We start from the raw sequence: 16,567 nt of genomic DNA, 5'->3' as shown, positions 1-16,567 counted from the left end.
CTTTGTCTAGAAAAGGTCACGACTATTTGTATGCCATCATTGGGAAACATCCTAAGTTGTGGGATGAGCATATTCCATATGTGCAACATTCCTACAACCGAGTAGTGCACTCATCTACACATCATTTACCATTTGAGACATGTTTTGGCTACCTGCCAAAAGACCCTTTTGACATGGTCTTTGGAAGGGAAGATGACTCAAGTGGACATGATGACAGGGACAAAGAGCAACAGTTCATTCACTAGATCCAGTTGATTCACCAAGCAATATAGGAGTGGTTGGAGAAAATTCAAGCCTGTTACAAGGCTCGACATGAAAAACACCGGGTCGACCATAAATTTCAAGTGGGTGACAAAGTGTTGTTCCATATCAGCAAGGACAAGATGAATGGAGAATGGAAGAAGTTGCGACCAATCTGGTATGGTCCATTCACCATCTTGGAGAAGATTTGAAATAATGCATTCCATCTCGACTTGCCGATATATATGCAAATGTACTTGGTAGTGAATGTGGAAAACTTAAAGCTATATGATCCACCATTGATTATGGACACCGAAGAGGTGGGCATAGTTCCTACAGTTGATGACTTTGCACCAGAGTACCTTGATCAGTTACCTGAAGACATCATCCTTGGTAGAAGAACTAGGACTTCACGATGGGGAGATGTGGAATACCTTCGAGTTGGTTTCAAGGGGATGCACCCTAGCAAGGCAAAATGGTTGGAAAAAGAAAGAGTGAGGGAACAATTCCCTCACTTGCCAATTGAATGATAAAGATTTTAACAGTCCAAAATATCCTCAACGGGGAGGATTGATCCAAGTGGATCTCTAGACACTAGTGGCATGAAAAAGGCACAAAATTCAAAGTGGCGGAAATAGGATGAACTTGACATCAAATCGAAGTGCTCATCACCCTGATTCCAATAGTGCAAACGACACTCGAATCTGAGTCTAGATTGAGGACATAGAGGCAGTCAAAGTTGGGTTGACTTTTGCTTACTAGATAGGATTAACAAAGGCACAATTTGAACTTTTACGGTAGACATAATCGGCCAACTCCGGCTATATTTCAGGTGAAATCGTTGCCTGTTTAAAAAGACCCCTTCGGTCAAAAACTGAATTCCCAAAAATGCACATTTTTGTTTTTATTAACAAAAAAAATATAAAAAAAATGGGGTGGTGGGCCACCAACCCCGCCACCCCAACTTATAACCACATATCAAAAAAGAAAAAAAAACATATGTGGTGGAGGGGCGGGACACGACGCCCGGCCCCTCCCACGGAACCACCACAACGCTCACGGAATGGGCCACAAACAACCCACGACAATTGCAATTAAATGTGGGTGGTGGGCCAGCCCTTGGGGCACGGACCCAATGATGCCCAAAGGGGAAGTGCAACAGCCATGAAAATGGAGGTATGGTGGGCAGGCCGCCGAAGGCAGGCCCGACCTAACCAATTAAAAAAAAAAGGATTTTGTTATGTAAAAAGGAGGTGGGGTTTGACCACTCGACCTCCTCCATATTAACGGACCCCTAAACCAACTCAACTAACTACCACTTGGGAAAATACACCGGCCAAGTTTTATTAAACTCAGTTTGTCAGTGTGCCCAGGGAGGATGAGGCAGTGCACACAGTTCAAGGCAAAATTTTGCAGGGGGGCTGAATTTTCACTTTGTCAAAATTTGACAAATTTTATACGGTTTCAGCGCTTCTCGATGCCACGAATGCAATGACATTATCCATTTATCCATCAAAGTTCTACATTTTTTGGCCATTTTCAGAATGGAGGTATAAAACTCCTTTCTTGTAATTGATGCTTGTACTCTTCTTTCTCATGCCTCTTAATGAATGAAGGCCTCCCCATTGATCGAGCAGGGCCCAGAGATGTAGTCCAAGTCAGACGAACTTAGTTATCAAGTCTTGTTGTCTTCTTTCGTGCTTTATGTGTTTCTCCTCTTCTCTCATGTGCACATTAAGTTTATATGTTAAGCTACAATTTATGCATGTAATTCTTTAACACATCTATAAGCAAAAGTTCTTGGATCAGTCGCTCCCCCCCAAACCCCGTGGAGGCGATTAAATGGGAGGTGTTGCCACCCCATTAGGAACAAGGGTCCAATGTGACTGAAAAAAAAAACCTCTGAACAATCAAGAAGATAATCAAACTCCACACCCAACAATCTCCCACTTAGAGACTAATTATATCAACTCCACCCTTGCTTCACTTGTTGGAAAATACTTCCATTTTGGACATGGAAATTTATCATCTTCATCATCATACTTGAAGACCAATTGAAATTGAGAAGGATCTTGGTTTCTTCTTAGTTACAAATTTTGTTAACATGTGTGTAGGATTCCGGCTAGTGTATACCCTTTGCAGCTTCAATTATCCATCTTCCAACACTAGTCGTATGAAATGGTACTTGAGTTGTATATGTTTAGTCTTGGAATGAAATGCTGAGGTATTTGCAAGACGAATGGAAATTTGTATTTCACTTTATAACCTTCCCATCTCCTGCTTCTTTCCCAACTCATCCATAAACCTTTGTAACCAAATCATTTCTTTACTAGCCTCCATAGCAATAGCATACTCTGCTTCCATTGTTGAAAGTGAAACCATGTTTTGCAACTTTGAAACCCAAGTGACATTTGTTCCACATAGAGTAAACACATACCCTATGGTGCTCCTCCTATTATCTCTATCACCTGCCATATCTGCATCAACATATCCATGTAGAGCTATGTTTAAACCACCAAAACATAATGCTTGATTTGTGGTACCTCTCAAATACATGAGAATCCACTTCACTTCCATCTAATTCTATTTTCCTAGATAGTTCATATACTTTCCTACAACTCCCACTACATGTGCAATATCAGGCCTTGTGCAGATCATTGCACACATTAAGCTTCCAACTACTAATGCATATGGAACTTTAAACATATAATCCATCTCTTCTCGAGTGTTGGGACACATCTCCTCACTTAGTTTGAAATGGCTACCCAACGGTGTACTAATTGGTTTTTCATTCTGGATATTAAATATTTCCAACTCCGTTTCTATGTAGTTACTCTAAGACAATGCTAATTTGTGATTTTTCCTATCTCTAGTTATTCTCATACCAAGGATTTGTTTTGCAGCACCCAAATCCTTCATTTCAAATGAATTTACAAATTTTCCTTTGAGAACATTTATTTCCTTCATGTTAGACCGTGCAACTAGCATTTCATCTACGTACAATAGAAATATAATATAGTTTTCATGATTTTCTTTATTACGATAAACACAGTGATCAGAATAAGATCTAGAATAACCTTGTTCAGACATAAACTTGTCAAATTTTAGATACCATTGCCTTGCAGCCTATTTTAGGAAATACAATCTCTTCTTCAACATGCACACTAATTTCTCCTTCCCTTTGAACTCATACCCTTGTGGCTGCTCCATATATATTTCTTGCTCCAAATCCCCATGGAGAAAGGTTGCCTTTACATCTATCTGCTCAAGGAACGAATCTTATTCTCCCACTAGATTTAAAATAGTTCTGATTGAAGTCATTTCAACAATAGGAGAAAAAAATTCATCAAAGTCTATACCTTTCTTTTTTGCAAACCCCTTCACCACAAGTCTAGACTTATACCTATGTTTACCTCCATCTTCTTCCTTCAACATGTAAACCCATTTATTCTGCAATGTTGTTATATCTACACGAAACTTGACTACGTCACAAGTCTGGTTATGCATCAAGGAGTCCATCTCTTCTTCCATGGCTTTCTCCCACTTCTTCCTGGTTTCTACCTGGATTGCTTCTTCATATCTTTCTAGTTCACCAGAATCAGTCAACAACACATAATATAATGAAGGAGAGTATCGTTCAAGGGGTTTACTCATCCTAGTAGATCTTCTAACACCAATTTCAGGTGTTTTAGGTGCATGTTGTTGTTGTGGTTCTTGTCGTTGTTGTGGCTACTGAACATTATGATTTTCAGGCACCTTTATTTTTTTGTGATCTCATCAAGCACTGTGTATTCTTTGTTTTCATTTTACTATTTCTTTCCATGCATCAGATCCTTATATAAGGCTTTTTCATTGAGTATGACATCTTTGCTACTAATGATTTTGCGATTTTCATAATCATATAAGAAATAGTAAAAATCATTAACATCATATCCAATTAAGGTACATTTCTTTGATTTCTCCTCAAACTTTGTTCTATTTTCTTTATTAACGTGAACAAAGATTTCACAATCGAATGTCTTTAAAAATTAGTTTACCTTTTTACCTGTCCATGACACCTTTGGAATACCACCATCCAAGGAAACTGAAGACCTTCTATTTATTAGATAAGCAACAATATCTACATCCGCCCAAAATTGTAAGGGAAAATATGCATGCAATCTCATGCACCTTGCACGCTCCATGATTTTCCTTTTGATCCTTTTTGGCACACCATTTTCCCATGATCGTATAGGAACTGTCTTCTCTCTATGAATCTGATGCTCTAAACAATAGCTGTCAAACTCGTTTTTGTAGTATTCACCTCATTTTATTGATATGAGACATTTCAAATTCTTTCTTGTCTCATTCTCAACCAAAGCTTTACATTTCTTAAAATTATGAAATACATTAGATTTATTCCAATTACAATAAATCCATGCCTTTCTAGTTGCATCGTCAATGAAAGTAACATAATTGTGAGAGCCACTGAGAGATGATACCTGAGTAGGTCCCCATACATATGTATGGATAGGCTCTAATTTTTCACTCTTCTTTTCCTTCCCAACTCTAATAAATCTCACTCTCTTTTATTTTATGTAAACACAATTTTCACAAAAATCCAAAGCAACATACTTCAAACTTGGCAAAAAATTTCTTGAGTCAAGAATCTACATCCCTTTGTCACTCATGTGCCCGAGTCTATGATTCCACAATCTCATATATTCCACCATGGAGCTTAAATAATTAAAAAAATATGAAATACCATTACATAAATATAATGTACCAACCTCTTCTCCTTTTACTATTACCAGGGGTCTTTTAGTGACGTTGTGGTTTTGTCTGTGAATGTAGTTATACAACCTTCTCCACCTAACTTCCCTGTTGAAATTAGATTTTTCATCAAATCTGGAACATGCCTTACCTCCTTCAATAACCATTATTTTCCATTTGTTTCTTTATAGAAACTTACCCATTTTAATGATTTTACAAGGTTTATCATCAACCAAACGAACATGTCCCAAATCTCCTTAAACATAATCTTGAAAATGTTCCCTTTCAGGCTTAGCATGAAATGGATTTTCTAATGAAATAATCAACCAATATTGCAACACATCACTTGTCACATTCACTTCATGATTGTTCTCTTGTTTTCCATCTCCTTCTTTTCCTTTCCTAGATTTGCAGTGTTTCTTCACGTGTCCTTTTTTCCTAATTTTCTAGCATACTATCCTTGATCTATATCCCGATTTTCCTTTTATTGACGTACTGCAATTTCCTAGGCTCATTCCTATTTCCATTTTTCTTCCCTAGTCTCTGCAGTCAAAGCATTACTTGATGCCTCACTGGAGCTTTTCCGTCGCATTTCCTCGCTAAGGATGGCACCAACAACATTATCAAAATTTAAAGTAATAGATCCATAAACATAGTTACTAATAGCCATAACTAAGCCATTTCAACTTTCTGCCAATGAGAACAAAAATAACAGAGCCCTAACTTCATCATTAAAATTTACCCCTACAGAACTTAACTGACTGGTAACCATGTTAAATTCATTTAAATGATTAGGAACAGATCTTCCTTCTAACATCTTCATATTAAATAGACGCTTCATAAGAAATACCTTATCTGAGGTCACGGGTTTTTCATATAATTTTTCTAATGCCATCATTAAACCTTCTGTTGTCATTTCCTTTGGAATTTTAAATGCCACTGACACTGCCAGAGATAGTCATATTGTTCCTAGTGCCATTTGTTGAGAATCTCCCATTCTGCATCCATCAGACTCATCAACTTATTTAATTTTCCACTCAATGGTAGGTACAAATATTTCTTATACATATAATCTTCCATTTTCATTTTCCAAAATCGTAGTTTTAGCTATTAAATTTCTCAACCCTAATCCTACCGTCTTCTTCCACTGCTCCCACTTGAACCAGAAACCCTTCTCTCCTGTAAGTTTACCAGCCAAATAAACCTTCAACTTTGATACTAGTTGTTATAAATTAATTAATGGAGCAATGAAATACACAAAATATTATGGAAACACAAATACAAAAATGCATAAAACAAGAGAGACACAGATATACATGGTTCACCCAATTTTGGCTACATCAAAGGAGAAACAACCAGTCCTTCCTTTAATATTTTCCAAAAAAATGAAGAGATACAACCTACAAATTTTCCACTATAATTTCCTCTTCAATCTCACACAGTCTCTTCTCTCTCTCTCACTCAGAATAAAAATCCATAGCTGCAATACTAAATTCTACCATTAGATCATTCACCCAATGAACAACTCCAATTGACAATGAAATTACAATATTTTACAAGAAAAAATTTCATCTACTTTTAGCTTTAGGGACACTTCTCCCGAACCTTCGCCAGGGGAGTCTCATAAAAGTTGTCTTCGCCCCCACCTGGACCCCCTTGGTGGAAATTAAATGAGTGACATTGCCGCCTTGTTAGGAATAGGGATCCAACACTACTGAGACAAAAACCTCTGAAGAATCAGGAAGATAATTAGGCTCCACACCCAACCTAGTGGTCAATGTCGGATCATGGTTGGGCAAGCCACATGTTGTCTTTGATAACTTCTGGCTTCAATTCCTTGGTAGGTAGAGAATGCCTCCCCAGTCATATGCTCCATCAAGTAGTAGGAATGGTTTCAATGAGTTGGCAACATGCAAAGAATGGAAAATAAGACAAATAAATATAGATGGTATGAAATACCATGTTTATATTTACTTGTTGAATGAAATATATCACCTCTACCATATTTTCATCAATTCCCACAAATTCTTGGTAGCATGCTATAGCTAGAAATTCAAGGATAATGCTTCGAAATTTAAATGTTGGATGTTGTTTTCTCATTAGCTGAAGTGATACATTGTGATTTATTCTTACTATTAATCATGTGTTGTATGGTAGTTTTTGTTCTTCTCGAAAAAGGAATGAAAATAATATACATTAAGCAATTATTTCAAGTATTAATTCTTTTATTTGATTCCTTAAAAGAGGTAGGATGGTGATTGTACCAGATTGAAGGCTTATCAAGGTGGAGTGTAGATCCTTTTGGTGCACAAATGACAAAAGGAGTTGAGAAAGATTTTATGTAACACCCTCCTCCCACATCTACCCATGTAACCAGACAACCAGGGTAAACATGTCAATGGGAGATGGTGGATCAGATGTTGGCGATGTATCCTTCATTGTTTACCAGTTGAGGCAAAGCAATTTTGGTATATGTATTTGGTAAAGGTTTTAGCATATGCTTTGATGTGATGTTTTGATATATGTACGTATGTATATGGATGTAAATAATGCAATGAGCTATGTTATAAAGCTCCAATAAGAGGCATGAGTGTCATGTCAATATAGTTATCATGTTGTGATGATGTGATGTTGTTATGTTATCATGATGGTTTGATTTCCAGCAGGGTGATTATTGTAAATACTTCATCTAGTTATGATATAAAGCTCCATGAGTAGCATGTTTTCTTTCCAGTGGTTTTGTTGAAGTATATTTTGGATTGAACACCGAGGATGGTGTCTCCCAAGGAAGAGGGTTCTGTAACAACCCCATTGAAAATTCCATGTAATAAAAGTTAGAAAATAATGACCATGGTTGATGGGACACTTATTCCAAGCTGAATGTTGGGCAAAACATCCTAGTGGGTATTGATTTGGTTTATTAAGGCTTTGGAAAGGAAAAATGGCATTCTTGGCATATTTATTTATGAAAATAATGGAAATTAGAAGAAAAGGAAGGGGAAAGGTCATCGATTGCATGTGAGGAGGAAATTGAAGGAAACTCATGGAAAATGAAGAAAATAGAGGCCTCATTGATAAAAGGGCTTCTTGGAGCACTTGGCATTTGAACAAGAAAGGAAAAAGAAGGCAGGAAGAGGGAAGGGGCAACCAAGGAAGAGCAGGATCAAGAAGCTACAACATGTTTCTTAAAGGTATTGATTTTCATGTGATATTTCCTTGATAGACTTGGCATGCATGGTATTTCATGTGGTTCTTTTTTGTCATGGCATGGGTTTTGCCAAGTGTGACAATGTTTTCAACCTAGCCTTGCCATTTCTGGATAGCCTTGATGAGATGCGTTCTCATACTTTGGTTGAGTTGGATTGCTAGATGGGTTCAAAGCTTAGTGAGGTGGATCTCCAAAATGACAAACACATGGCCTATTGGTCCCTAAACTAGACTGTGCATCATGGTAAAGCCACTAGCCTAGTAAACCCTGAGCTAAATGATGGGTTGCGATAAAGCCAAGATTATGTACCTTGATGGGCCTAAGAATTGTTATTGGTGAATGGAGGGATATACGGTAAATCCAAGAGGTGGATTGATCTCTGTTGGGCCTAGTAGTCCCAGGCTGGGATCTACGGTAAATCTTGGAGAGCGGGTCTCGGTGTAGGGCTTAATGATCCCTTGATTGGACCATAGATTACGGTAAATCCTGAGAGACTAGGAGGCACTAAAATTCCTCACAGTGTAGGTGGAGAACTTTGGTAGCCTCCATGCCTGTTTGGTACTTTTTGGTTGGCTATGAGTCTCACATTCATTCTTGGAATATGGCACATGGGTGATTGGCCGAAGGGAGATTTGGCTTAGTCAATCTATGGTCGGGTGGAACATGGTACTTCCATCCCCAGTTGGTTTCTACATTCATTAATGATAAATTAATTCCCTTTGTTTTTCATGTGTAAATGTATTGACTTATATGCGGATTTTACGGCTAATGTATTCATGGTATTTATGTTATTATGTTGTTGGTTATGAGCATGTATTCTCATAGTGATGATGTATGTCTCTCCTCATGTTTCTATCTGTAAAGGAGTAAACAATGTATCTATGACCTAATAGATGATAACGCAGTAAATGATATAAGGGAACGATGCTTCTTAGTGATTCTCAGATAAGTATAAGATCCCTATGCTTAAATCTATTATTTACACCTATAGATTGCATTGATGCCAAGTGTTTGACAGAATGTCATTCTCGGTTGGGGATGGTCAGGCCTAGTCATGGACATAGTTTTTGGTATATTAGTGTTTTCATCATGTTTTTAATGGATTCGTGACATTACAACAAGTTCTGGGCAATGGTTGAAATTCTCGGCTTGAAAAGTGCCTTAAATACCATAGACTCTAGCACAGGTCTACTGGAAATAGTCCCTGGACGGAGGGATGCACGCTTGTGGGAGCATCTAGAGCTCTCTGGACATTTGCATTTCCATAGCATGGGAGCATCCAGAGATTTAATAGCCTAAAAACTCATTGGGACATAGGGGCATGATACCTGTGTGGTTGGGATGGCTCTTGGGAGTGTTGTTGTTGATGTGGGAGATATGATGGTGCATTTGATTTGAAACGTTGAGAATTATTAGGTGAAAAACAAGCTACATTTGTTTTAGATTTGATATGCATACCTAAATAGTTTTAGGCATATTGAAAATGATATTCTAAGAATGATAGTAGGACAAATTTTCATCCTTTTCTAAGAAGCATATTTGAGATTTTTTTCATTGGAAAATAAATATGAATATATAAATTACTTTGGATATATTGATAATAAGCATGAGTTTTATTTCTTTATTTATTTCTAGTTTAATAGTGATTTTAGAATTAAGTGGTTGTAACATTATAAGAAAAATTTAGCCTAAAGCGAGAATTATATCTTGAACTATTCTATTAATTTTATTGATTTTGTTGTTCCAAATTTTCATTGTTATTACCACGCCTCTTTTAGATTACCTATAAATACCTTATTTTCATAGAAAATTTAAAAAATATATAAATGAGAATAGTATTATTTGAAACAATGGATATAACGAACAACAATTGATATTTATTAAAATTGACAAATATTTAATACATCAATTTATGTAAAACTATTACACTCAATTTTCGCATTGTGTGCCATGTCTATGGCCTTTATTGATCATTCAAGAAATTACATGTTCAAATCCATGATGTAGACCTTTCATTTGACACCTCGAAAAACATGCCATTTGTAGTCCATAAGGCCCTTTGTGTCTAGATTCATGGTTAGGATGGGTCTATACTCATAGTTAATTAATTTAAAGTGAAACTATTGTAAAATTATGAGGAGGATTTGGGCGTGAGAATTTCATTTTGGACAATTTTAGTTTTTATTGCCTACAACATGAAGTCCTGAAGAAACAACAAAATTCTTAAAGAAATATGGCATATATATTTTTCTTTCCTCAAGGCTCTTGAAAAAATGCTTATCCATTACAAGGATATACCTATTATGAGATCAACACATCACACACAGAAATTTAACCTAAGTGGGAAGGATAATAACATGTCTATCAACCACCCAAATTATATCCACTTTACAAAGCTATGAAAAAATGTTTCAATTTTTTGGAAATTGTGAACCATATTTATATTTAAATTTGACTTATACTATAAATATTTTCCAAATATTCATTTTACATAGGTTAATATTTTAGGTTTGAAGCCATTACAAATATATACTTCTTATGAGTTTGACATGTTACATGCAAAAATTGAATCTAGCTAGGAAAGATAACAACATTTCTGTTGGCATTATGACACAGGTTTGACGCTATGACACAAGTGTTGTCATTGATGGCAACACAGTCAGATGACAGATCACAGTTCATGCTCTCATAATGAAGGAAAAAGATATATACGCAAGTTCCTCTTAACCAAGTTGCTTATACATGTAGGATCAACGTTCAAAAGGCACATATACGTATGCACGCACTTTCATGCAAGGAAAAGAACGTACATGTGGGAAGACTTACTTTTGGTCCACAGTATTTAGTCCTTGGTATTTGGACCTATGGTTTTGGACCATGATATCTCGTCCGAAGTGTTGAACCCAGGAATTGGGTCCATGGTATTGATTCTTTATGGTTTTGGACCGTGGTATTGAGTAAGGCCTAAGACTATAAAATGGAAGGAGATCATTAGGCAAAGGCATTCACTTAACGATTGAATATCTTATGAAGAGTAAGATCTATAATTCAGTTAGGGTGCATAGCTAGATCTGAACCAAGGAGGAACATGAGCGCTAGAAGAAGGATAAGTTCTATTGTTGGGTTAAGATCTTAAGGCTTGAATAGTAGTATCTTTGTGTGATTTTGATTTGCTATATTTGGTGCATGACTTGATCTATAAATATGATAATCCGGGTATAACTGATGTCTAAATAAGTGAAAAGGGTAAATTATCTTTTATAGATCTATACACAGGTTCAGAAAGTCAAATCTGCGTACACGCGTGTTGGCATTAATACAGAAGCGTATGCACGCAGGTTATACATATTGAAGTAGCGTACGTCTCATGAAATATGTTTTAGCTACTTCTGTTTATTGCTGCAGTGTTCTGGGTTCAGGATTGGTTTCTAGTTACTATTAATGCATTATGGTTGTAATATCCCTCCCCTTAATAATAAATAAAAATAATAAAAGTAATAAATAATAAATAATACAAAAATAATAATTAATAATATAAATTATAAATAATAATAAATAAATCACTTAATAATAATAAAAATAATAAATCATAAATGTTAAATAATAAATGATATTAAAAATTATATAAAAAGAAATAAATAATAAAAATAAAAATAGTAATAACCATACTAAAGCTCTAGATAAGAATAAGGAAATTATCAAAAAGAAGGAAATAAAACAAGAAAAGGAAACTATCAAAAAGAAAGAAATCAAAAGAAAGTTGCATGAGACACATGGAGTGTGTGCATGTGGTTCCTCTTCCAATGTTTGTTCTATTTAATAGATGGCGAGGAAGATGAGAGGCATTCATGCATTCCATCTTTCCGAGATTATGTCTTTCATTCTCTTGGGAGAATGGTATACTAAGACCTAGGAGTCACTGGCAGTAGTACGTTGATTGAGGGCTCGGGGGTGGCCAATTGTAGCAAGACGTTGCACAATTGAGCCTACGGTTGGGTGGAGAGTCGTCCCCAAAACCTTGTTGTGGTAAGCCTACTTCGACCATAGGTAAACAGGTAAGCACTATTCATTCAATTTGAATTGTTAATTAATTACATTTTTATCGGGCTAGGTAAGCGCCACTCTCATTTAAATTAATGTTAAATTAGATATTTATTTTTTGGACTGTTACATATGGTATCAGAGCTTTGGCTCAACCCTTAGGGCCTATGGGCATCTTCGAAAAAAGAATATTTTTTGGGATTCTTTAGGTTGTTCAACTCCTTTTACCTTTCTCCGCGACTTTGACTCTACATGTTTTCAGAATCTGTAAAAAAAAAAACACTTAAGATAAAAATTAATGAAGAAATGGATAGTACACGCGATTGTTTGTAAGTAAACATTGACTTTATACGAGGGAGAAAAATTTATACTCAGGCTTACACCCACATAGCTTATGTGATTTCATAAATGAAATAGGAAATCTTATATTCATTATGAAATTTATCTTTGCTTCCAACACCTGTGGTGAGGCAGAGGAGGTGAGGCATTCGGACTGTATGGCGTTATTGAATTTATGATGGAGATCATTACTCCACACCATTCAGATTGTATGGTGTTATTCAATATGTGACAGAGATCATTACTACCGCATGCATGCACTCATCCATGAGTTAAGATAAGCTAACTGAAGTTTTTAGTATAGTTAGTTATTATTTCGAGATATTTTTAGAAAGATAAATTTAGCTGTCAGTTTTGTGTCAGTCACGATGTGTGTAGGGCTCAAGATTAGTGTAGCTATTTTTTTAAGTTGTTTCTCGTATTTATAATAATATAAGCTTTGAGCAATGGAATGAAGCAAGTAATTGAGTAGTAGATCACATTTTCAGTATGTTTAATTAAGGTTAGGAATTGAAGATTCCATTCCCCTTAATTGAGGTCGTTTAGTATGCAGACAACCTAAATAAAGTTGTTGAGGATTTGAAAACCATAGGTTTTAAAGAAGCCGAAAAAATATTAAGGAGCAACCACAATTGGTGTCAACTACCATTGCTCATTCGGAGAGAGCCTCCACCAGAAGCTGCATCCCGTCACTATTGTGAGCAGCCCACAAGCCATCGTTTTCTAACCTAATAACTATCACAGTTTGAACTTCTGACCTGATAACTATCCACGTTTTCATGATCCTACATGTTGCCTGTAACTCTGTCTATTACAATGTAAAACATGTAGAATTTTAGACGGTATGGCGGGGGTATTTTACATTCAAGGTTTGACTTTAGTTACAGATATAATCAGTGATGTTGAATAACAAATTACCTTTTCTATTATAGTTGGTCTGGTTGGAAAACATTTTTGCATCTCAACTCTATAGAGTATCTGGTTATTATACCTATACATCATCGTTCGAATTTTTGATTAAAATTCTCAAGAGATACTGCGATCAAAATAATCTCAATAACATGTTTACTTCAATCCAGAGTCTAGGGTTTGACATGTCGAATCAAAATCCAAATATTTTAAGGGGTTTCTTATATTTTAAACGTTGCAGAGGAAAACTTTCTAAAACATTTGAGAGAAACCATCCTTTTATATGATTAGAATTCCTTTCTATTTTTCCTTCAATCACTCTGTCAAGGCTCCCTATACTTGTCAACTTGGAATTTGTTGAATGCAAACCGATGAGTCAAAGGCTGTGTCAATGGATCTTAGCGGGAAGGTTTTTAGCTTAAGTGTTTTGGTAAACAATGTGTTTCCTTAACTTTGTGGGTTTATCTTGAGACATATTGTAACTGGCCTATTTATAACATTTATGAAATAGTTGTATCTGGTATAATAATAACAACAACTACAGCGGTTTCTAAATTACCAATTCTCCAGAAATTCTCTCCCATTCATTCCGAGCTGTGAGAATACCGGTGCTCAAGCCCGTGTAAATGGTTGTATCCCTGTCTAGCTTTTTCCTGCATCCCGCAAGAGGCTTGCAAGTCACATGGACGAATCCCTTTCCCACCATGAATCTGAAACAGATTCAGAGGAAGAAGCAGAAGTATTTATTGAATCACTTGATCAGAACGAATCAGAAGAAGAGGAGGAAGAAGAAGTATTCGATTGCGATGAATGGGCACCTCCCGCTCGCGTGTTCGATCCCCACCCCTGCCCAGATCCGTCAGATACTGAGAAGCCCGTTCGCGTTTACGCAGATGGAATATACGATCTCTTCCACTTCGGCCACGCCCGATCTCTGGAACAGGCCAAGAAATCGTTCCCGAATGTGTATTTGCTGGTGGGATGCTGTAGCGATGCGGTCACACACAGGTACAAGGGCAAGACGGTGATGACTGAAGCCAAACGCTATGAATCCCTTCGTCATTGCAGGTATGTTATGGATGTGGGGGTAATCTTTGCAATTCTAGGGAATTTATTTTATTTTCTTTTCAACTGCATAGATCGCCAAGATTGATGGGTATATATACGGTCAAAGTCACCGTGACTTGCACATAGCCTTGAAGTACAACACTTTGATAAACTACCTAAGCTTAGTTAAAGGTGAGATATGTCAGAATATCCAATAATTAGGCATAGTAACGTGGTAGCATGTTTTCAGTGCTGTTGCACCTAGGCTTCTGTGAAGAAAACCCACTTGATTTACCCGCGTGACAGAGTAAATCTATACCAGGAGAAGTAAGCTTGAGCAAACCATATACCGAAAATTAATCAGGTGTTTTGGTTAATGTTGGGTTTCTACTTATTTAATTCGGGCTTTGAGATTAAGTCTGAAGTTTAGTGACAGCAGTACCTGGATGAATATATAAATTTGCTGACGAATTCGTCTTTTACTCAGAGAACCTGGATTTATGTAAAGATGTCCTCTAGGCACATTTATTTTTTTGGTAAAAAAAAGGGGATGCAAATATATGAACAGAATATGGTTAACAATTACAATTGTCCAGCTCTATCTTGGAGCCGTGGGGCAAAGGCTGAAGGAAAATCCGCCAATTCCCTTGATAGAATTTTGCTCTTGGGCAAAGGCTGAAGGAAAATCTGCCAATTCCCTTGTTAGAATTTTGCTCTTTGTCTTCTAATTGGCTTGGTTTTGGCTCATTGCTGCTCTCTTGCTGTCAGTTTTTTTGAAAAAAATGGATAATGGTAAAATACACGGGCAGATCAGTTCTGTAATTTTTCACGGGTCGGAGTGACACCAGCACGATAGAGAGAATATGATAGAATATAATTTTGTTAAATATCCACGAGTTCAAGCATCTATGGAATGGAGGAGTTGCAAGTTCAGGTGGCTAGCTATTCTGAATATATAACAAACAACTATGATTAACGCGATTGCTAGTTCAAAAGGTAAATGATAATACAAAAGAGGATACTCCAATAGGAGCTCTTTCAGCTGCTGCAAAACTGGGGTTTGTTCAGAATGCGGTTGTCTTTGTATCACCCATCAGTACATATATATAATGCATGCTCATTATAAAATTGGAAACTGAAAGTAAATATAGATCTTTGGTTTATTATAATTATAAAACTATTGTAGGATAGACTGCTTGAGAGAAATTAACTTTCCTCACATACGGATTCTAAAAGAAGCTGATCTCTACAATATATTACAATGATTAATGCAATAAATAGACCAAACCCTTATGACACATCGCGGGGCTGATTTTGATGGGTATGAACTTTTAAGTGATTTTGTTCATAGATTTATTCAATATGGTTCATTGCCCATTTTGTCATAAATGGATATTGGAGGATGGACAACATACTCTGATAGAACGTTTGAAATTTATGGTGCTGCATCGATAAAAGACAATGGCCCAAACTACAATATTATTGCATAAAGACAATGCTACGATATTATTGCATAAAAAATAGACAATGGCCAAAACTTGCCAAAGTTATAAGAGAAAAGAACGATGGGAAATTGTCATAAAATTCCTAAAATTGCACACTTATTTGATTCAACATTCATTTGTATTTAGAATTTACCAATGTTGCAAATATTCTTTCGAGGAATACATTGCCGAGGTTCTCGAAATAAACTTATTAGAAATACTGTGGAAAATGTCTGCAAGCATAAATTTGGATCTGAAAAACCAATAATATTGGAAACAATGACAACATCAAAAGCAAAGAAAATATCGGAAATATAAGAAGAAACTGGAGATATTTGCAAGACTGGTATTTACCATCGACACCATGGTCAGTGCTGCATTTAGAAGTGGTCTCTTTTTTTAGAGAATTTTAAATGCCCCTTTTGTTATGGCTGCTTGACACAGGTGTGTTTTTTATTCTTAGGAGTAGCATAAAAGTAGATGCTCTTTTTGGAAGTATATCTTATTGAAAATGTTATAGGCAAGTAGTTTATAATTGACAATTATG

General features: G+C 36.3%; 1 protein-coding gene across 1 annotated transcript in view; it reads left to right on the top strand.

Moving 5' to 3' along the window:
* The first annotated feature begins 14,145 nt into the window (after positions 1-14,145).
* LOC149170998 (uncharacterized) overlaps positions 14,146-16,567 on the top strand; it is a 29,903-nt gene continuing 27,481 nt past the window's right edge. The window contains exon 1 of the mRNA XM_089425807.1: positions 14,146-14,557. Coding sequence (XP_089281933.1) covers positions 14,172-14,557 — 386 coding nt within the window. The 5' untranslated portion in view covers positions 14,146-14,171. The remainder of the gene's footprint in view (positions 14,558-16,567) is intronic.

The sequence above is a fragment of the Pinus tabuliformis genome, chromosome 4_2 (genome assembly GCF_031772625.1).
Source record: "Pinus tabuliformis cultivar Carrire ecotype Pingquan chromosome 4_2, CPIR1, whole genome shotgun sequence".
NCBI classification, from domain to species: Eukaryota; Viridiplantae; Streptophyta; class Pinopsida; order Pinales; family Pinaceae; genus Pinus; species Pinus tabuliformis.
This window is presented reverse-complemented; position numbering and strand designations above follow the sequence as displayed.